The 22,266-nt window shown below is 39.5% G+C and overlaps 2 protein-coding genes across 11 annotated transcripts in view; one reads left to right on the top strand and one right to left on the bottom strand.

Moving 5' to 3' along the window:
- Nucleotides 1–6,568, top strand: part of BMAL1 (basic helix-loop-helix ARNT like 1) — a 54,792-nt gene extending 48,224 nt beyond the window's left edge. For 2 of the 4 annotated variants that reach the window (XM_075427485.1, XM_075427486.1), the window contains exons 16-19: nt 1,443–1,551; nt 3,302–3,395; nt 4,958–5,060; nt 5,647–6,566. In XM_075427485.1, the coding sequence (XP_075283600.1) occupies nt 1,443–1,551; nt 3,302–3,395; nt 4,958–5,060; nt 5,647–5,807 (467 nt within the window). In that variant the 3' untranslated portion in view covers nt 5,808–6,566. Of the gene's footprint in view, nt 1–1,025; nt 1,305–1,442; nt 1,552–3,301; nt 3,396–4,957; nt 5,061–5,646 lie in introns of those variants that run through there. The other 2 variants (XM_075427487.1, XR_012764672.1) reach the window with 2 other exon arrangements.
- A 114-nt stretch (nt 6,569–6,682) lies between these two features.
- The window catches only part of BTBD10 (BTB domain containing 10), a 30,081-nt gene continuing 14,497 nt past the window's right edge, over nt 6,683–22,266 (bottom strand). For all 7 annotated transcript variants that reach the window (XM_075427489.1, XM_075427488.1, XM_075427490.1 and 4 more), the window contains 7 exons: nt 16,261–16,454; nt 15,340–15,625; nt 12,958–13,060; nt 12,083–12,203; nt 10,737–10,934; nt 9,242–9,352; nt 6,683–7,779 (listed from right to left, as the gene is read on the bottom strand). In XM_075427489.1, coding sequence (XP_075283604.1) covers nt 7,469–7,779; nt 9,242–9,352; nt 10,737–10,934; nt 12,083–12,203; nt 12,958–13,060; nt 15,340–15,625; nt 16,261–16,454 — 1,324 coding nt within the window. In that variant the 3' untranslated portion in view covers nt 6,683–7,468. The remainder of the gene's footprint in view (nt 7,780–9,241; nt 9,353–10,736; nt 10,935–12,082; nt 12,204–12,957; nt 13,061–15,339; nt 15,626–16,260; nt 16,455–22,266) is intronic.

Here is a 22,266-nt window from a genome sequence, read left to right as displayed (position 1 = left end):
GTGTAATCGTCATGGGCTTGTTATGAGCGCTGCAGATCACCGAACCATCTTTTATAAGGTGTGCAGCATAATGCAGAGCAGAGCTTGTTTTAATAACAAAGTGTTACTGGAGCAGGGTGGAAGGAAGGTAGAATAGAAGGATGCAGTAACAGCCCGTGGGTGAAAGACGGAGAGAGAAAGATGGTGGTAACACTGAGATTCTTTCCAAAGAGTTGGGAACCATTGGTTTTGGAGACCCTATTTACTAAATACTACTTTTATCAGCTGTAGAGCAAGGATATTGCACATGTCTGGAATTACTTTGTAAGTTGTACACAATACACTTAGCAGAACAGTTCAAGGCTTTGTTAAGCTGGGCTTTTCAGTTACCTCTGTTGGGAGAAATGAAGTTCAGTAAGTGCAACTGGAGGAAGAAGGGTGGCAAAACATGGGACAGCTGACAGTGGCAGAAGGAGAAGCTGCCCATGTAGGCATGTTAATAATTGAAGGTAGAGGAACAGCAGTAACGTCGTGTCTGGGCCTTTGGAAAATAGAAAAAAAAAAACCCAAACTGTTCTATAATAGGATAAGCTTATTCTTGCCACAACACAGCCTTGGAAAAGAAACCAGATGTATGATGTCACACGGACAATCCTTGTCCCCAGAAAAGAAAGTTAATTGAGTGAAGTTTAATTTCAAGTGGTTCTGGATCTGCTAGGGATTTGATGACCTTTTAGGTGAACCTTCTCACCTCCTGATGGGTCTGAGCCATAAATAGAGGGTTGCTGTTGTTCAATATGAATTTCTAAAAGACGGCAGTTATCTGTTGTGCAAAAGCAATGTTAAGGGCTTTCTTGCCCTTTCAGTACGTGATCTTTTCTTCGCTATGCTGTGGGGTATGTTGGGCTCCTTCCTGACTACCTCTCAAATGTGCAAGTGTCAAATCACATTAAAGTAACAGTGAGCTTCTAACTGTTCAGACCTCAGTTTTTTCTCTATTTTTAGATACTTGCAGTTCTGTACAGGGGGTTTATTTATGTTGATAGGTACCTTGGGCTTATCCCATACCGAATGGAATATGCGCTGGCAAGTTCTTCACACAAAGCAAAGAACAAACGTGTTTGGAGGTGAGCCTGTTCAGGCACAGAATAAAGCAGGTCTGATGAGCTATTCCGTACCAGCTCTGGACAAGAGGTGCTACCGGATCCTGGGAACAGCCAGATGCTGATAAGAGTCAGGCTATGTTGTGTACCTGCTGGCGCAGAGGGGTGTCTGAGAGACTCCACATAGCTCAGTGCAAGTCGGAGCTTTCTGTGCGTTTGAAGGTACTCACCTGTTGGTGGAATTGCGAATACACACAGCTCAGAAGGTCCTGCAGCTTGTCAAAACGTGCCTAAATACAAACACTTTTTGGGAAAGGTTTGCAAGCTTTTATCTGACCTGAAGCTATCTGCTCTTTTCAGGTGGCCCAAAAAGGACCCATCCTACTGTGCCTGGAATTCCAGGTGGAACAAGAGCTGGGGCAGGTAAAATAGGGAGGATGATTGCTGAAGAAATCATGGAGATTCACAGGTGAGAGAGAGTGGTATGAAGTTAGAGGAAATCACTATAGTTCTTTAAGAGGAAATTAAGGAAGTCTTTCTTTAAGCTGAATATGAAATAATACAATTGTATTTTATAAGTACACAGCTACAGATACCTATTCAGAATACCTAAGGCAGTCAAAGCCCATAGTAAAAGAATGAAAAAGTTACAGCCTTCCAGCTTTCTACTGTGAAAGACTAATATTGGAACTTTTTTTTTGTAACAGTGATAATGATCTGTTTACCAGGAACAGTAGTTAAAAACAGCAGTTAACTAGAAACAAGCTCCTTTCCAGACTATTCTTTTTCCAGTAACTTAAGGGTGTAAGTGGCACAACCTCCAAAGCTGTTGACTACATGCCAGAAAAGCAATGTTTGTTTTCATGTGATCCACTTTGTTCAGATGCTTCTAGAGTTGTTAAGATAGCTAAGTTCAGCTTGTGCAGTTCTCCTACAGCTCTTTGAGCAAGGACACAATGATCGAGCTAGCTCTGCCTTCCCAAGGGCAGTCTGTCTAAAAGTCAAGGTGTAGAACAAGAAGTCTTGTAGCACCCTTCACTAAGGGACTGTAGTGATACATGGCTGTTTCTGAGAATGGCCATCTGGTCTCTTACCTGTGTGAGCAGCTGCTTTCAGTGGGTGTCACTTAATTTCTGCTGGCTAACAATCCCCATTCTTCATGAATTTTCTCTGGGGAATTGTTCCCTTTGCTATAAAAGTGGCCTCATCCAGCAGATGTTTAGTGGCATAATTTAACCATACTGAGCTGCAGTTCAGGAAAACATTCAGTCCGTTTCCCAGAGTTTTGTTTCTGCTGCAGGCAGAGACTACTTACAGCATTGTTTGAGGGAGCAGCAGACCTATCACGTAAGGCTTCTTTCCTGTCTATAAGAATAGGAAGGATTAAAATAAAGAAAGAAAGAAAATAAAAAAAGCTACACCAAGGCTGAACCAATACTTTGAAACTTAACCATCCCTTTTAATAGCTGCAGAACACTTAATTAGCCTCAGTGTGTGTAGTAGTATAGCTTACCACCCATGTTTTCATTTCATTTCAAGACACTGGGTTTGTTCCAGTCCTTTTTCAGCAGCTGTTACTATTTTCCAAAGCTGCCTTCTGTTCAGCTTTCCCAGGGGAACTCTGCCAAGGATAAGATTCCCATTTCCATTGCTTTTCTCTGTAACTACCCCTCCTCCCTTTAGTCTAGAGATTTGTTGGTTCTATAGTTAATACATTAATTTCAAAAATGATATGTGATAAAGCTTTGGAAATTTGAAGTGAAAAATGCTGCTTCAGACACTTTAAAAAAAAAAATGAACTATATCAAAGGTCCAGTGTACTTCTGTAGCAGTAGCTCGCTTAAGGATTCTAGGTTACTGGGATGGAGGCAGCTTGAATTCTTAGCTAGTCTAAATTGAAGTAAAATACACAAAAAGAGAGATTTTTTGCAGTACCCAGGACCCTTTCCTTCTGACTCCCTGTGAAGGCTGTACAGGAACAAAGAAGGGGGGGAGGGGGTAAAGCTTGCAGGCAGAGCAAGCTGGACAACTTCCACACAATTACATTGCTACTGCTGATTTGAGTAACACTGAAAAAGTGAGGAAATTACAAAATGGAGTTCATGCTTTTAACACCTTATGCCACCTGATACTAAAGTCAGCATTTGAAACGCCAAGTCTCTGGCATCTGAGTCTCAAGGTTGCTGGTAAACTAGTTCCCTATTTTACCCATGTCTTAGGATAAGAGGATCATCACCCTCTAGCTGCGGCTCAAGTCCACTGAACATTACCAGCACACCACCACCTGACACATCCTCCCCAGGAGGCAAGAAGGTGAGAACAAGCTTTACAAACCGTCTTGTAGCAGTAGTGGTAAGCAACATGAGATCATGCTTCTACGGTCACACGTGGTGTTGAACAGCTCCCGGCTGCTTGGCTGAAACAGCCCGACAGCAAGTCAAAGTATTCTGGTGGCCACAGTCCCTTTGTAGTAGTCCTTAAAGGGCAGAGACCAGTAGGTCTTAAACACCGGCAGCTTTTGAAATCCACTCGAGCCTCCAAAAACTCGTTAACACCACATGCTGGTGAACACTGGAAGTGCTACCGTTTGAGCACTGACTGTGCTCGAATAAATCACAAGTTTGACTGTACTGCTGTAGCACAAAAAAATGACAGCTAGATGCTTTACTGTGCACTGACAGTTCATTTTTAAATCAATACTACGTACCATGCCTTGTTCTAAGATAGCTTGAGTAGCACTCACATACCATTACTAACACTTAACCACCTGAACACTTCCACTGGCTACATTTAAGTCATCTTCTAAATTGCTGCTTATGGTAGTTACAGTCAGGCAAGCAAAGCACTTACCCACATTCTTATTCTGTGCATTTGAACACTGCCTCAGACTTACTTAACTTCCCCCAGAACTTACGATGACTATATGTAAGAATTGCTTGTACTGGAGCACATAGCTGACAGTAAATATTCCTGTCTATTTCTGGCTCTCTTTGTTCTTGAAATAAAACTTGAAGTTGGAACAATCTGAGTTATAATTCTAGGCATAGTTATTTTTGCTCCTGCTGTCCTAAGACAATTCAACATCTACATATAGTACAGACTAGTGTAACAAAATAAAGCCAAATACACATTGGGAGTTGGATATTTCTAATAGGGTACCCCCTCAGTATTTTGCCTTAGTTAGAAGACTGTGTTTGTGAGAAAAAATACACGTTCCAGCTGAGGGAGCTCAGAAGTACTTACCTGCCAGTGTACACACATCCAAGCCTTCAAACTGTGGTTCAAGTTCAGCTATTCCCTTGCCATTGAAGAATCCCAAAGAAGGTTCTCCTCTTTCTGGTGAGCTCTGGTGTACACAGCACCACTGCACTGCTCCCTAGCAAAAGAATGGTTAGGCTTACGATCCAGGAGCAATGCTCAGCTCAGGCAGTCTGTCTCCACCTGGGAGGATTAGACACCTAAAATCAAGGATCTTTGTTGACAGTACTTTACATATACTGTATTTGTAAATTCAGAAGCATTCTGTAGTTAGCTGGAATTACTTACAGATGGAATACTTACAAAGATGACCTGCAGAAATTCCCTGAGGACTTTTTCTAGTAGCTTTTCAGAAGTTACTTTCAGAAGTTTAGCACGTAGTACTGACTTGATCTCTTCCTTTCTGGTGGTGATAAACTTTCCATCTGACATCTGCTTGGTAGGCATAATACAGAGGGAGTAGCTCCTAGTTTACAGCTAGTCTGTTTAGCTCGCCTTTAGGTGTTGGCTTTTTTCAGGATGCCTATCTCCCCTATATTGAAAATCCCAATATGGGACAATTTAAGATTTAATACCACATTTCATGTTGGTTTATGACTTCCGTTTTTTCTTTCAAGATCTTGAATGGTGGCACTCCAGACATTTCTTCAGCTGGGTTACTGTCTGGGCAAATGCAAGATAACTCTGGTTACCCGTATTCTGACAACTCCTCTATTCTTGGTAAGTGAAGTCACCCACTGACATGCCTCAGTACCAGCTAAACACATACAGACAACCGTAACAAGGTGGTTGTTTTTAGCAATAACTTGCTTTCACCATCTGAAGGCTATAGCTGAGCTATAAAGCCCATAACCTGCTACTGCCTAACGAATAGCTTGGCAGTCTACTTTGCTAGCTTTATATTGTCAGTTTTTTTAGATAGTACTGGGAAGCCTCTCTTCTCTTCCTGAATCAGTGTGGATTAGCTTAACTCCTGCTTTATGTGAATGCTTTTAAACAACTGAAGACAAGAAGAAAGGCTAGGCAGACTCCTAGGTGTTGATCTAGACTTATTTTTGAAGTAGAGTGCAGGAGTTCATCCTTATTAAGGATACTGGTCATTTCTGAGGAGTGACCTAACCTTTGTCCTCTCAGACCCAGGTATCCCTGAAACTGTGGCAACCTGGATATCAAACAGATTAATACTCCCCAAATCATTCAGCCTGTTCAGATACTCTGCGTCAAGTCATATGGCAAGTGCCCAGAGCATGTAAAGTGAACAAAATGAAACTGAACTTCTGATAACTTACTGTATTTATGCTTACAGGGGAGAACTCTCATATAGGCATTGATATGATTGACAACGATCAGGGATCAAGCAGCCCTAGCAATGATGAAGCAGCGATGGCAGTGATCATGAGCCTTCTTGAAGCAGATGCAGGTCTTGGTGGCCCCGTAGACTTCAGTGATTTGCCATGGCCCTTGTAAGTGATGCACCTGGCTTCAACATCAAAATATCAAAGTGCATTTACTGGTGGAGTTCTACAGTCTGTGAAACTTGTTGGACTGAGAAGCTTTTATGTACAAATTTCATAAAAGCTGTATCAGAATGCAACTCATCCTACCATGTGTAACTTCAGACAAAGTGGAATAACCTGCTACAGTGTTCTGTGTTGACTTGGTTAGCTGTGTATAGCTTGCAATACTTGTATATTTTGGATTCTGTTGTTTGAAATTTTTTTTAAATCACTGTGCAACTCACTGGCATCAGTGGTAGCTTTTATATGCAAATGACCATTTCAGATGTATGGTGTGTTTTTACACTGCAAAACAGTCCCCATGTGGATATTTCTTATACTAATTGTACCATAAAGCTGTTTATTCTTTCTTGTAAGAATCCTTTACTATAAATATTGTTAAAGTGTAATGTATTAGTTAAATATTTTTAAAATAAATGTTTCCCTTGTTCTAAGATGGAACATTTACTTTGATAAATAAATTTGATAAAACCCTGCTGAAGGTGCATGCTAGAAGCAGTTGGTATTTATCGTTTCTTTAGCCTTGGGGAAATGGAGGAAAAACAATGCCTTACATACACTTACAAGATTTTGTCACTACAATAATTTTCTAGAGAGGCTATTATTACTTACTCCTACAGTCCAGTTTACACTAAGCAAAATACACCAGTAAGGTAGGTTAAGAGAGTCTGACATTACCAGATTTCTCTTTCAGAAAGAGGTGTTTTTCACTTAATATTAACCATCCTTCCCTGAGGAAAGAAAAGCAACTTTCAAAATTCATCTGTATACTTCATCTCATTCACAGATAAATCAAAACCATTAAAATAATGGAAACTTTATTTGCATGAAAAACTTGTTTACAATCATTAATAAATGAAGGATGAACCATTTGCATTTTCCTATTTCATGACACTTATGAAAAATGTATTAAATAAATATTTGTGAACAGATTAAGGTAAGGCAAAATTTAAGATAAAGCCCCTATCCATTGTTCACAATTTTTGAACATGGCTCACGCTGCAAAGAAGTGAAAAAATTCACTGAAGAACTTTGAGTTTAACAAGATGTTACATGGGTAATTGAATCATGTCCTCAATCCAAAAACCCAATAGTAAGTAGTTTTGTGCTCAACCATATATAGTAACTTTAAAAGGGTCAATCTATTCAGAGCAAAACTATTTACATTTAATACTTTTGATAGAAGCACTTTGTTAGTATTGTGCAATACATTTATAAAAAATGGCTTCAAATTCCATTTATCAACCATTTATAAAGTGCTACTATCAATTCCAATTCTGCATTTTAACCCCTGTGTAACAATACTGATGTGCACGAGCCACCAGCATCCCATTGGTTTTGATGGGCTTAAGAGTGAGGACAGTCCAGCATACAAATCACCAATGTCACACACCTACTGGTAAACACATACATGTATGTAACTGTAACCCCAGGATGTCTGGTCTGTACTCTTTCAAAAAGAATCAGGTACTCCCTGTGGTCTTCTCAAAGGTCTGTACTGCAATAGCCTAAACACTGTTACACAATGGAAAAAACTGGAATTGCAGTGCAGTATGAGCCGAGTACAGAGTCACTTTAAGTAGCATGCTTTTGTTTTATTAACTGTCTAGATCAGAGTGGTGGGTTTTGCCCCTCGGTATCCATTTCACTGTTATTAGGTGGAGGATGAATAGGCAGAATATCCAGCTCATCTACTTGGGGGGTAGGATGCATTACCACAAGCTGGTCCTGGGGTATATCTGCTGCCGCTGCCGCTAAATTTGTAATAGATTTGCTTTTCACACACTGGAAGTCAACATGCCGACTCTTTCCTTCCTCCTTCTCCCACGACATCCGAATAAATGGTCTTTGGACATAGTTGTAAATCACCTCCGGCCTTCCACCCGGTCGCTTTTTCACTTTCTCTTTGTATGTAGGGTAACCTAAGAAACAGAGTACAGCAGAAGTTACCATTTCCTATACCATTTAGGTCAGGGTTTGCTTTCACAAAAAGATCAGCAGTTGTCACCAGCAACATCCTGAATGGAGACAGATGCCATCGTGTTGTTCTGAATGTTGTCTATGTAAGGAGAACAAGCAGTCAGCAGTTTAACTACCAACCAAATCGTAAGGAAAGAGGCTACAGTGCTATCGATAATGACTGTATTGCCACAAGACAACTCTTCCAAACTCTACATGCAAAGCTAGTTGCTCCTTCCTTGAGCCAAAAGCAGCTGGCTGTTTCTCAGACACTATGACGTGGAAAGCAGGAAAGGAGATCTTGGAGAACGGTGTTGCTCTGAGCTGTGGTTTAAGTTCCCAAGCAGAATCCTAGCGCGTTCCTCCCAGCTCCCCCAAATGATGAGAATATATCGTTTTAGACCAATTCTCATTTCTGGTTTTGCTGTGTTCAAGTGATCTCTCCCCTCTGCCTAAGCAATAATTTTCATGACTAGAAAAGTTACAGATTACTATAGTGCACTAGCATTAAAGTTCAGTCAAATACTTGTTCTTTGTCTAAAACAAGACATACCAGCAGAAACAATCTGGTGTTAGCCAGCATTACACACAAAACCAGTTCTTGTTTAGTTTAATGGCACGTCACTCTGAAGGCTCACACCTTGTTCAGCTAAGCTTATTTACTTATTTTAGAGACCACAAGCAGTTAAAAGCATTTGCTTTTGGCTGGCAAATTACAAATGTAACTATGACAACTCAGTGAGTGAGTGACAGAAATCCTGCAAATTATAAAGGCTGGATTTTTAAATATTTGGGTCAACAATCTGAAGGCAAGTGAAATGCAGAGAAACCCAGTTCTTATATTCACAATAAAAATCAGAGTAGTTAATGCAGCTGTCTTTTGCAAAGCCAGAGCTGAGATTTGACATATCAGCCTCCTGACTCACAAGATGGTTGTTTCACATTAATATTTCTTTGCACTTCAATGATCCATTTGATAGTTTTGTATTCCCTGAAAGAAAACATTTACTTGCAACTTAGCACGAAGTTTTTCATTTCATGCCCTGAAATGACACCAGACAAAGCACAGAATATACAAAGCTGTAAAAATATCATTACTTCAACTAAAGTACAGAGAAGATGTTGCGTGAAAATTACAGGGCAGCTGGCATGAGATGCAAGTCAGAAGTCAGTAGAAACCACCTATGTTACTCTGTGAACAGTCTAGCAGCTAGATACATCTGGTAGACCAGTCATGAGCCTGTAATCAGTTTTTCTAGCTGGACCAGGTGTTGGCGCTCCGCCTCTGGCCATTTCATCATCTAAGGTCAACGTGAAAGACAACACCAACCCTTATTTCTTCAGCTGCAGAGGCACTCCTAAAGCAGAGAAGTGCAGCAGACCACCTTCCCCAAAAGGTTAGTGTGCAAGCAATGCTTCCCTTACCTTCAATGCCCAATCGGATCTTCTTGAGCCCCCTTTCCTTCAGAACCGATTTGGCCACATCTCGATTTTCAATGTATTTGAAGAATCTGTATAACTTTGTGCTGTAAATAACTAAAAATACATTTTAATGAGGAAAAGCTGTATTCAAAGATTAAACTTCTAGTCTTAAACCACAAAGATTTATCTTTTTCACTGTTTTGCTTTACTCTGGTATTTCTATTTCAGAATAGGGGGAGAGACTCAAGAACTCTTGAGAAAGATAGCTGACAGCACTGTGAAATGGGTTGGTGGCATACATCTTTTTCCTGTATCAATTTATTCTGTTTTATACACTTAGGTTTTTGTTGTTGTTGGATTTAGGAATGCAGTAAGACAATTCATAGAGCAAACCACAATATGCTCCTAACCCCACCTCCACAAAAAAAAGACTCTTTTTTTCCCTTTTTGATTAAATTCCTGCAGACAAAAAAAAACTCCACCCTTTCCATTCTGCTTGCCATTATACAAGAGAGTCCTGCAAATCAGTTTCAGAAAATCCAGACTTGTGAGGCAGAAGAAGAGGGACATCTTTGAAATTTAGATTATGGAATCTTAAAAGAAGGGACCGGGGCCGTTAGTTCCATACAGCTGCAGAGATCCAAATCTACTCTTCACAAAAAGTATAAATGTAAAAGGCAAGTGTGTGCCTAACTAATTACTTAGGGTAGGGAGGTCTTTTTAATTGACATCTTTGAGACATAAAGGTCCTAGAAACCTGAGCTAATTGTGTTCCTACATTAGAACAGCCACATTTCACCTAAATTCACATCGAGCCTCCCTTCTTTAGGAAGAGCTGCAGGTTTGCATCCTTCAAAAATGTAAGGGTTTTATTTTTGTTGGTGTTTTGTTTTTTAGAAAAAAAACCCAACAAAACTGTAATACTTAGAAGAGACTTCCAAGAAGATTTTATACTACTGAAGTACAAAGAGTATCTCAACCTTGTACATGCACCCGCAGAACCCTGAATTTCAAGTTTTCACACTGAAGGAACTTTTTCAGCTGCAAGGACAGCACTGATGCAGGGAAGGTCATTCCATTCACAGGAGCTTTAACTCATCTATACACCAAACTGTTATACTTCCCAAATACTAACAGACACATTTTTTTCCCCCCAAAAAAACCCCTCTGGTTGTTCTCCCACAGTAAATATGACTCCATTTTTCTTACCAAGCTCGTTCTGAATAAGAATTTCGTTCCCCCTCATTGACTGAAAATACCTTAATAATAAAAAATTAGCTTCTCTTTTCAATTAGGTTTGAATGTAAAATGCAATGTACACTTCTGTGAAGCAAAATACTACGCAGAACTATGAAAACTAAGGTTTTTTTGGTGAGGCATTAAGGGATGTTGTAAAGATTTTTCTAACAGTGCTTATGTACAAAAAAAGTTAAATCGTCACACCTATTGCTACCCCTGCCATAGCATGGCTTAGTGGACACAATGAAAACAAACTTACTTTGTGAATATTCCTCTCCCATTTGTGGAGGGTACTCTTCATCCCAGTCAACAACATCATCATCTGTCAGCACAACAATGTGGCACTCCCTCTCACCACTTTGGGCGCTGGCTACCATTAATGGGAGAATCATTTCTTCTAGATAAAACTCAAATTGTTTGCGAGCACCATCATTTGACAATTCATGCATGAGAGCACCTGGAAATATTAAAAATAATTCTAAAATTTTAAGCATAGGCACATTTGAAAGCTTGGCAAAAAAATGTAAGCAGGCATAAGAAACACAGCAGTTCTGTTTATTTTGTAGTATTGACTGCAGACAGCTGTAGAGACACTTAGTCTATGCATTTGCATAAGATCAGAACTTTTTCAAATGTTTACCAGAAGCCACAGCAGAAGTTCAAATTACTAGGGCTGTCCTGCAGATACTAACATAATGTTGGCCAGACAGAGGAGTGACTTTGAGAAGACCTCCTTCATGTTTTACTATTGCTTAACATTTGGGAATTGTGTGTAAGACTCCTCTTGGGCTTCCTAAAAGAAACATTATTTAAGCCAGCTGCTGAAAGAGCAGAGCATGCAACCCACTTTTCATCAGCAGCAGCTTAAAAACAAAGCCTCTCAAAACCCTCAGCATGAGCTGCTACATCCTTCTGCTAAGGCCAAAGTGCAGTGACAGCGTGACTCAGCAGGCGACGTGCCGTGAGGTCATGGTGCTGCCGGTGAGGGCACAGGTGCCCCAAGCAGATCCCGCGGCTGGAATGCCACAGCTTGGCCCCGCGCTGGGCTCGGTGCTGCACAAACACCCCGAGATCAATGGAACCAGAGACACAAGCCAGGTCATGTAAACATTGGCCAAAACTTCAGCTGCGCTCAGGGAAGGAACAAGCTGAAGAGACACCATGCACCGGGAACCATGATGTGCCCTACACTGTCAGCAAAAGCTGCGCTACTTTTGCTGGCAACACAGCTTAATTCTCTTAAGCAAGGAGCTGAATAAACTGTCCCTGTCCTCTGCAAAAAAGATACCGCGTAATGTTACTGTGTCTGTACTGCAAATGCATCAGAGTTTCTACATTTGCAGTATTCTGCAGAGTTGACCACAGCAGAAGAATATCTGAATACCAGGTACTGAAACATCAGAAACATTGTTTTTTCAAAAGGTATACATCCACTGTTTTTGGGGCTTTATTACACAAGAGAGAAAAAAAGCTAGATTTTCCTCATGTAGTGTCAGCTATGTTTCCTTAACTCAGTAAGGAATACAATTTGGAATTAACCTCTCCCATATATTTGCTTAAGGTAGCCTGTATAATCCAAATTATTTTAATAAATTGTGTACTTACTGAGATCTCTGCATTTAATAGTACTGTACTCAAAAGAGATACAGAGATAGTCACACGCTTCTCTCAATTCGGGAATAGATATCCCATCAGGACACCGTATCACTCCAGTCCTGTAGTAATCCTACAGTAATGTAGCAGACAAAAAACACAATGCACTTCAACATTTACTGACAGAAAACATTTCACCATTTCATTTATGATGCTTTCTCCACAAGCAAACCCCCTAAGATGTAAAAGAGCAACATATGTTAAACTTTGTGAATTTTATTGTCCTCAAATTTATCAATTTTCTGAGCTGCTTTCAGAGCAGTAAGCTCTGGTTAAAATTGTTATTTAAGTGAAAACCATTAATATTGATCATTGTGGGGTGTGTATACCGCCTTTTAGCTATACTTTACTCAGCTTTTGCTATTCCAATTCTTCTGACAAAGCAGTACGGCAGCTCTACTTCTTTGTGTAGATACGAAATACAAAAGGGGTCATTTTCTTCTCAGACTAAAGTTTGCTTTTCTCCTGTCACCCGCAGTAAGTTAACTTCTAGTACTCTGTTTCATCTAATTTCAGCACAAGAAGGGCTGAATATATCTGAACTAGGTGAATCAGATGCACAGGAGAAGGTGAACAAATTTCTGGCAGGCAATAGTTTTTTGGCTCGTGTCATGCGTGCTTTCTCTCTCCCTGGCAGTCACACACACAGCTAGAAACACTCAGGGTGTTGCCATATCAAGGATTTTTCCCCCTCTAGAGAACAATACAGAAGAACAGTATTTAGTCCATCCACAAAGTCCAGGTATGCAAGTAAGGCTAAATAAAGAAGTTAGGCCTCTTAATACTCAGAGTGCTTGTCCTGACAGTACTTGCTTCTGAAAACCCACCAGAATAGCACGGAACACAGTGGAACCAATTCCTTCAGCAACTTCATACTCTCCTTTCTCATTAGGACGTGTAAAGTTATGTTCTCTGCCTGATCCAAACATCCTGCTCAAGAATAAAAGCAATTTGGTTAGAATTCCTTACTATGATATTTTTTTTTTTTGTAAATAAATAAAATGTCAAAAATTGTACTGAAATAGCAGGGAAACACCAGTCTATTCTATCTCATATGTATATACACTGTTCAGTTTATGTGCAGCAAGACTACTAGAAAATAGAAAGCAGGGCAGTGTAACTCAGGAAATTCTAGTTTTACTCTTCAATCTTAACTTCCCAATATCCTTTGATCGAAACAAAAGCTAGACAAGGCCATTTCTTGCCAGTGCCAAAGGTGGGTGGAACGTGAAACAAGTTGTCTTTGGCATTTGTGGGGTAATGTAGCAGAAGAACAGGTTTTGTTGTGGAATTCTCATTATTTAAAGACATTTGAGGTAGTTTAAGAAACAGAAGTGTTCAAGTACAAGCAACTCACCTCAATTTCATTTAAAAGATTTAGTTAATTCAAAAGTTAAAATAACATTCGGATAGAAAATACCCATACTGAAGGGTAGAACATACACCGTATTTCTCCCTGCTAGCATGCAAGGAAAGTTAGATTAAGGAGAAAACTACAAGTCCCAAACAGCATCTGACTTATTAAATCACACCTCTGATACAGAATTACACCGTATGCTTACAAAAAGTATTGCCATCTACTCTTTGTTTTATTTACAGATATACCCCGATGGCAAAGCTTTGTTCATACACACAACCCAAAGTTGGTGTACTGCGTGCATTTATAACAAAGAACAAAGTAACTTTTTCACTTGATGATTTGACATGTGTTTTCTGACCACTCTTCCAGCCAAGAAATAATGTTTAGGAAAATGGCAGTCTAACAGGATATAGGCTTAAGGCAAAGAATACATTCTTTTTATAGTTACTTTACTTCCCGGAACATACTAAGTTGTTCCTGTTTAGTGTCCTGTGAACTGACATTGGGGGAAAGTGAGTTTATAAATAACTTGCATTTTAGAGCAGTATTTCCGTATCTTTATTAACCTACTTTTGAATTAGAAGATGATAAAATAAGCTTGTTCCTTGGAACAATCCCAACGGGATAGTAACTCAGCCACACATACACACACAAAAAAAAAAAAAAATCTAGTGCATTAGCCAGCACCACTTACTCTGAGGCTGGGCATGGAAAAGGAAACTATTTCACCACATAACCTCACACTGATACATTCCCAGTTTGTTCGTCTGGATATTTACATGTATACATGTATTATACACATACAAATGCCCTACAATGATTTAATTCTATTAATTATTGCTTCTATTTATTTCCCTGTACAATTTACAGGGAAAAATTTTTTGGTTTCTCTGTAACTCTTCCCCAACTTTTCACAAAATAGGAAACCTAGGTACTATTTATCCCACACAGTGGTGATTTAAACAAAGCAGATATTGTTTAATCATATTGATTACCTGTACTGTGGCAAATAGCATTAAATATATGTATTTTAAATATTATTATATCCTTATGGGCTGAGAAATAGCCACATTTTAATGAAAAAGCCAAATCTAAAGTGACACAGACAAATCTTCATTTCTTTCTTGCCGCAAGTTTGTAAGTGGTGCTCTCTACATTTAGACAACACAAAACTAGCCAGTATTTGAGCAAGTACAGAATCTTTTCCTGCCAAGTAAACATGTTAAACATGTTGCTCATTACAGTTTCCACAGAAAATATTACACACATATTGTGGACTTTCATTCGACTACTGACCATTTTGAGCGGTATGTCTCTCTGCTGAGAGGCTCTGCTCTGTTATACTGGCATTCTGTTATATTGACACTCCTCTGTCCAAAAAGCATTTCAGAAGATAAGTGTGCTGAACTTGAGTGTTGCCAGGCTAGGCCCATTAAGGAAAATAAAATCCTTCAAGGTTTTCTTCCTTGTTATTTTGAAAGAAACTATCTATACGCACTACTTTGTTTTATGAAGCAACTAGCTTTGAGAACAAGAGATGGAACGAGGCAGACTGAATACAGAAGCAATGCTCAGCAAGATAGAAGGAAATGAGTACGTCATGAAATGTTACTTTACTTTTGAACTCTTTCATCTCTAGGTAATAGACATCTACTGGCATCTCTGCCAAATACAGAAGAGAAGTTACACCTGATTTTTACTTAAAGACCTTTGTAAACTGATAATATTAAATGTTAGCAGATCAGCTGTAGCAATACAAGGTTCAACAGCTATTTAAATGGCTTTAATATCTTGCAAAACATCTCTGGCTCTCTTCTACAGTTAGGGATTATAAAAAAAAGATACAAACCTGCCCAACATTGTATTAGGTTGTGCGGTAAAGACAGAAGGATCTACAACAAATCTGGTGTTATCCACTATGAGTGTTACTCGTTCAGAAGTTCTCACATTCCGAGCTCCCTCTTTTCCATTTTCGTATACAAATACCATTTCACCACTAGCCTTGCAGCTCCCATCTGAACTTGACTGGCTACTGTTTCTGCTGCTGTTTCCCATGCTAACAATGAAACCGTTAGGGGAAGTCTTCTGAGGACGAGGGCTGCTTGGTCGAGATGAACTGTGATCTTTTTCTCGATCTTAAGTGGGGATGAGGTAGAAGGAGAAAAAACAGGAAATTAAATTATAGATTTACATGAGCAGCATGCTGTTGATGTCTTTCCAGGCACAAAACATGGCAACTTGGAGAGTTAAGTATAAATTCCTCCAATTAAATCTATTCTAGTTACAGAAACTTTCAAAAATAACTGCCCATATATGAGATCCTGAAGTTTCTACTGCTTAGGCATCACAGCCACCTCACCTCCCCAAAGCCTTTACAAGAAAAAATTAGCATTCTAGTACTGAAAAAGCAATTCAACATAATATCGAAGCCGTGCATCACAGCTGGTGTTTAGTGCTATAGTTCAAAGAAGCAAACCAAGCTTTGTCACTTCAAAAAAAGCGTTTCCTATATTTTTAAATATCTGAACCGTTCCTAGTAAAGGGAAAGCGTTTAGTCACGGAATCTGAATTAAATAAGTGCATCATGTAGGAACACACACTGCAGACTGAATAAAAATCTGTGACCTATCAAAAACGGGTACTCCCAGCCCACGGCACATGTAAGAAATCTGTATGATGTGGCATCAACCAATAATGCTCTTTATTGTATCCTTTTAACAAAAGAGTAATTAAGAATTTTAATCCTGAAATGCTATAGATCTGAACACACCAGAATGATACTGTCTTGTTGGTGAAGTAACATTCCTGATGCATGGAGTGAGCTGAGATTCTGCTCTTTCATGGGACGAGTCTCGGGATCTGTCACTTGATCTGCGTCTGTCCCTTGATCTCTCATGTCCACCACTTGCACCATGGAGGCTCATTTTTGTGTATTCTATTCCTTTAGCAATACGAGATGAGGTACTGAAAACAGAAATAAGAGAAACATTCAGCATTTGAAAATTTCAGAAACATCATACATTTACATTTTAAAGGCATTCACACTCCATGTAAATGTTTCGAAGATTAATATTATCCACCTCCCTTTTCTTTGTTGTACTTATGTTTATATTTACAAACATGAACAATGATTTGGAACATTAAGTAGACAGCAAGAATTACCTGTTTATTGCTGTGTGATCTACACTGCCTGATCAGTTGAGCCTGCCTGTGAACCTTTATTCACAGAAATCCCTTCTAGAACAGGTAAGTCTAATACAACTGAGCATTTGATTTTGACTTAGTGTTAAATTAAATGTTTAATCAAACCATAAAATTAAAAGTTAGAGGTCATTTTTTTCCAATGAAACCTGTTTTGGAAAACCCTTCTCTGAGCACAGACTTTTGGTACGGACTTTATTTTTTTTTAAACTTGGCCTTTACAAAAGTGGTCTGCCTTAAACTATCACACATCAAGACACATCAACCAACGGTTTATTTCTGTGTATTCTTTTTAAAATTCTCAGTTACTCTTAGAAATAACAATAGTAAGCCACCACAGCCCAGATAGCAAACATATGAACTATATTATTAAAGCAAGACCTAGAACACTGTCCTTAACAACTAGGACATTTGTACTAAACTAGCAAATTTTAATGTAACAATTTCTGATTTTTTTAGACTATGATTAAGTCATGTTACATTATCATTAAGATACTGATTACATTTTGCAATTATTAAACCTACCAACAAAATCAGTCAGTTTCACGATCCAGTACTCTCAGAAACTATCAAAAAATTAAATATCCACTTGCAACAGCTATTGCTGAATTTCACCAATACTTGCGCTTTTTATTTGTACTCTTGGAAACAGAATTTTTTATATCAGGACAGCAGAGGCATATCTGTGTCCTTATACCCCACTGGAATTCCTAAATCATTTCCTTTGCTATTTGCCTTTCAAGTGTGGGCATGACAACACTCCTTATTTATGTGTTTAACTGAAGAACTTTCCAAAGGCCTCAGGTACTGGATAACCAACATCTGCACAGCTACAAGGTTTGACAGACAAAGAAGGGTCATAATTTCCCACAGGACACTCAATGCCCTACATGCTTGCAGCCTGCAAATCCCACTGCTTTTACCAAGAGGCCTTAAATATAACTGCTTGGAATGCTGCAGGATTCAAGAACACAACAAGGTAAAAGAAAAGCACAACAAATTTTAAAAGCATGAACTGCAGAAGCAAGTTGAGCAGAATGTCCTTTTTTCAAGTTGCTTAGAAATAATGACAAAAAAAAAAAAAAACCAAGACTATTCAAAAAAGTGAACACCTAGCATGACATGTTTCAGCATCAGGTTTCAGTGACCAGTAAGAAGAGGAGCTTAAATAAGAACAAAAAGGCTCCAATAGGTCTTAAGCAGTTTACCCTGGCACAAAATGAGTATTAGCACAATACAAAGAATAAGAAATATACCTCTCGGCTAAGTAACACAAGTCTCCCTCCACCCTATTTGAATAAGGGAAAGATCTCATATCCAATATAAAGCAGAAGTTTGGTGCAGAGAGAATGTACTGCAATACTGTTTCCTGCCAAGCTCAAAATACACTGCAAGACGACATGCATCTTTCGGATGTGAAGTCAGCCAGAGGTCTATTGAAAAAGGTAAAAGAACTGCAAGCCTTGCTTGCGGCTGGAAACCTCAGATTTACAGCCCAAGAATAAAGATGATCCAAACACTTTCATTAAAAGGAAACAGAATTTTCCTCAGGACTTCTAGTGCAATTCTGAACGTATTAAGATATATAGCATTTCACCATGGCTAGCATATCTCCCTACTTGTTTGACTTTTCTAATAGAGCAAGGTAAATTCTGTACCATGAAAGTGAAATGTGCAAAAGTTTGCAAGAGTGAGATCTGCAAACCTCACTCTCAAGAAAATCAACAATTTAGGAAAACCTTTGCACCTTTTCTCATATATATGTGCATAACCATTACGCATTGTTATATATTCTATAACCATTTTAATAAGTACAAGATATGCCAAAAGATTATCAGAAATGTGGATTACAGATTACAGCCTATAATTAAAATCTAACCTGAAACCAAAGTCTGACCCTTGTTTATACATGATGATATTCATTACTACCACAGTTAAACTTCCCAAGAAATGGTCAAACTTCAAGAAAAAAAAAAAAAAAGAACCTCTTTATCTCATCTGCACATTTACATTTATGCATCATGGTATAACCAACTATCCCACAAAAGGTGGGGGGGGGGGTGTGGAGTACTCAAACACACACATAGCAGTCCTGTGACAAAATCCCAGCAAATCCTAATAAAGCCCCGTGTGATCAGGCCTTTGTTAAAGCAGCACTTTGATCCTAGCCCTGATAATATTTCTAACCATGCTGTGAGAAACCAGAGTTTTGCAGGTGCCACATTTTATAGTATCAAAATGTATGACTCACTATTTTTCAATAGCTAAAGCACTCTAGTTGGTTTAAATACGGGAAGCACACTAGAAAATTAAACTGAACCACTGTGAGGATATGCAGGCTTATCACGCATTTTGTCAGAGCAGACTTGAACTACCCTTTAACAGAGAGGGCAATTAAAATGGAATTCTTAATCCGCAAAACCATCTAAAGCCACATTACCCTCTAAGCAGTGATTCAGAGTTCATGCTGAAGTAGGGCGAACCCTAGTTAATAATCTCTTTGCAGGAGCTCAGAAAAACAGGTGCTACAGGAAGTAACATTGACTCAGCTGGCATCATACTTCCTCCTTAGTCACGTCGGAATTAAGGACCGAACACACTGGGCACGACTGTTCCAGCAATACCTTCCCAGTATCGGAACTGGGGCTACTTCTGCGTTGGTACGTGCAGACAGCGAGGCGGGGAGGAGAGGGGCAGGGCGTGCAGTTTCACCTGCCTGCTGCCGCCAGCCAGCCCTTCGGAGCACCGACGCGCGCACCACCAGCTCAGCACACCGCGCTACGAAGGGGCAGAGGCCGCCAGCGGGAGAACAGCATCCCTAAATATAAAACGAATTGTTTCCGAAACAGACAGATTAGCAAATAATTTCAAAGGGCTGTTCAAATTGCAGCTGGCCACCCATTCATCTGCCCTGCTTTTACGTCATACTTTCCTCCCTTTAACGTACAGATTAATGCTAACTGTGAGATTGGCACAGCCAGAAGATGCAAGATGCAAGCCCTAACTGCAAGATTTCTGAGAATTCAAGCAGTTTGGCTTGAGACAGCACCATCTGAATCACGAATCTTCACCCATCTTAATAACAGCCACTTAAAATGTCAATCTTCAATCACTGTTGAGTCACAGTAAAAAAAAAACCAATATTTATTTGATCCACTGGATATATATCTGCCAAAATCTGAAGTTCCATTTGTTCAACAGCATGCGTACTCATAAATACTACCACTGCAATACACCTTTGCTCTACAATAAACAAGACAACTAAAATGAGTTTAAATCTGAACAAAGAGAAAATAAAGAGGTGGAACCTAGCGTGTCAGAAGAGACAGTCACTGGCTTTAGCCTGCAATATTTGACTAGGAAAACTGTGTCACTAAGCTACTCTATCAGTCTGAAAAAGGAGCTACATCTGTGGCCAGTACATATGAAAGAAGCCCTGTGTCTTTTAGTTTCCTGTGAAGAGGCTTTAGATGAAGTTGCAAGCGTTCAAAAAAACCCAAATACATCAGAACTACCAAAAAGTTTGATAGAAGGACTTGTTAATAACATCATTCTCCCCCCCGCCCTCCCCCCCCCAAGCCATTGGGAACAGCAGGTTGTTTTCTGCAGAGAAATGCAAAAATCCTTCAGTCCATACCAGCAACACAAAACTTGTTTAGGGTTACTTAATTTCATCTGGAGAAGAGGAGGCTCCAGGGAGACCTTACAGCAGCCTTCCAGTTTCTGAAGTGAGACTGCAAGAAAGCTGGAGAGGGACTTTTACAAGGGCCTGTAGTGACAGGACAAGGGATGATGGCTTTAAAGTGAAAGAGGGCAGATTTAGATTAGATATGAGGAAGAAACTCTTTACCATGAGGGTGGTGAGGTGCTGGCACAGGTTGCCCAGAGAAGCTGTGGCTGCCCCCTCCCTGGCAGTGTTCAATGCCAGGCTGGATGGGGCTTTGAGCAACCCGGTCTAGTGGAAGGTGACCCTGCCCATGGCAGAGGGGTGGGAACTACATGATCTGTAAGGTCCCTTCTGACCCAAACCATTCTATGATTCTGTGATTCATTAGAAAAACCAAAACATTCACAGTCTCTCTCTCCATAGTTTTAAAATACTGATTTCTTAAGCTGCTAAAACTTGACAGTACGTTTTGTCCATAAAGTCCTAACATTTGCAGAAAATGGGACTTCAACTACAAACCTGTCTCCAGCGATGGAGGCAAGCCAAAGTGGCTTTCTCTAGTGGGTTCCACAGCTGTTGACGCAGCTACCTATCTATACTGATGGAAAAGTGACCAACAAGAGCAGAGCTGCCTCATTTGCAAGAGGAGGCAAAATGTTAGGAAGTATTCTGGTTCCCAGAAGCACTATACAGACCGGATAAAACACCAGTACTTCTCAAACAGCAGTGAACCACTGATAATTAAAATTGCCAGGAAGCCACTGGTCTCTTGCGGCACCTGGCTGCTATACCATATTAATCTGTAATTTCAGCCTACACCAGTCAATGGTGCTTTGCACAGTGCATTACTTCAAGCCTCCAAGTCATTATAGTTTCAGATCTCCATCTCATTCTGAAAAGAAGTATTTGCAACATCAACTTTCAATTAATTTCCCAGCTGATGACCACCAGCTGCGCACTGTGCTGTGGAAGCCATGGCCAAAAACTGAGGCAAAACACCAGCCTATATGCAAAATTTTCTCCTGTATGCTTAATTCTGTACTGCATTTAATTCAAAACTGTAAGAGAGAAAAAAAAACAAACATTTTAAATCCACACCCTCATTTTCCCATTCACTAAAGCTGGAAAAAGTAGACCACCTAGTATTCAAAAGTTTATAAAGGAAAGGTAAGAGAGTCTTGCTTTATCAATTAGTTTCCTCCAGGGGAGGAAAAAACCCCCACCCAAACCTATGAATATTGGTATATTTAGACAATCTTCACAAATTCAACACACAGTTTTTCCTGGCTCCACATGAACACTGGGACACTAGCACTGCACCCATCCAAGAACGTCAGGTCAGTGACAGAATTTATTTCCCCCCTCAGTCAGGGATCAAGGAAGCTCTGCCTTTGTAAAGGGAAGAGGCATCTTGTTTAAAAGCAGCTGCCTCACAAAGAAAACCGAGTAAGCTCAAGGCTTTAAGAAAACCTATTTAATATGATGTAAAGGAGGAAAAAGAGTACCATCAAAATGGCACACTTGTCATACCGGTATGTTTCCTATTTCTGCAGGAAGGGAAGAGCTGTTTTTAAAAAATGTAAATGCTCTTCAATTTAATGATGCTTTGGAGTCATCTGTGGAAGGAGAGCTTCAGTTTGTCTTTATACATAACAACATATTGCTCTGAATATATTACTAATGATTAAAAGAAGTCATTAAACTGAATTGATTTTACTGCCAAAACAATTAGCACGTATTCCAATATAAAAACTTCACCTGCATCCTTCTGAATACTGCCAATAAACATACTTGTTTTGTCACACAGGCTCTTGCCTACACAGAATTATGGTGCTAAACCAACATACTTATTACCCCCAAAACCACCCTAAAACCTTATCTAAATGAAAAGGACACAGCAGTGGAATA

Source organism: Opisthocomus hoazin, chromosome 7, assembly GCF_030867145.1.
Source record: "Opisthocomus hoazin isolate bOpiHoa1 chromosome 7, bOpiHoa1.hap1, whole genome shotgun sequence".
In the NCBI taxonomy this organism is placed as follows: Eukaryota; Metazoa; Chordata; class Aves; order Opisthocomiformes; family Opisthocomidae; genus Opisthocomus; species Opisthocomus hoazin.
This window is presented reverse-complemented; position numbering and strand designations above follow the sequence as displayed.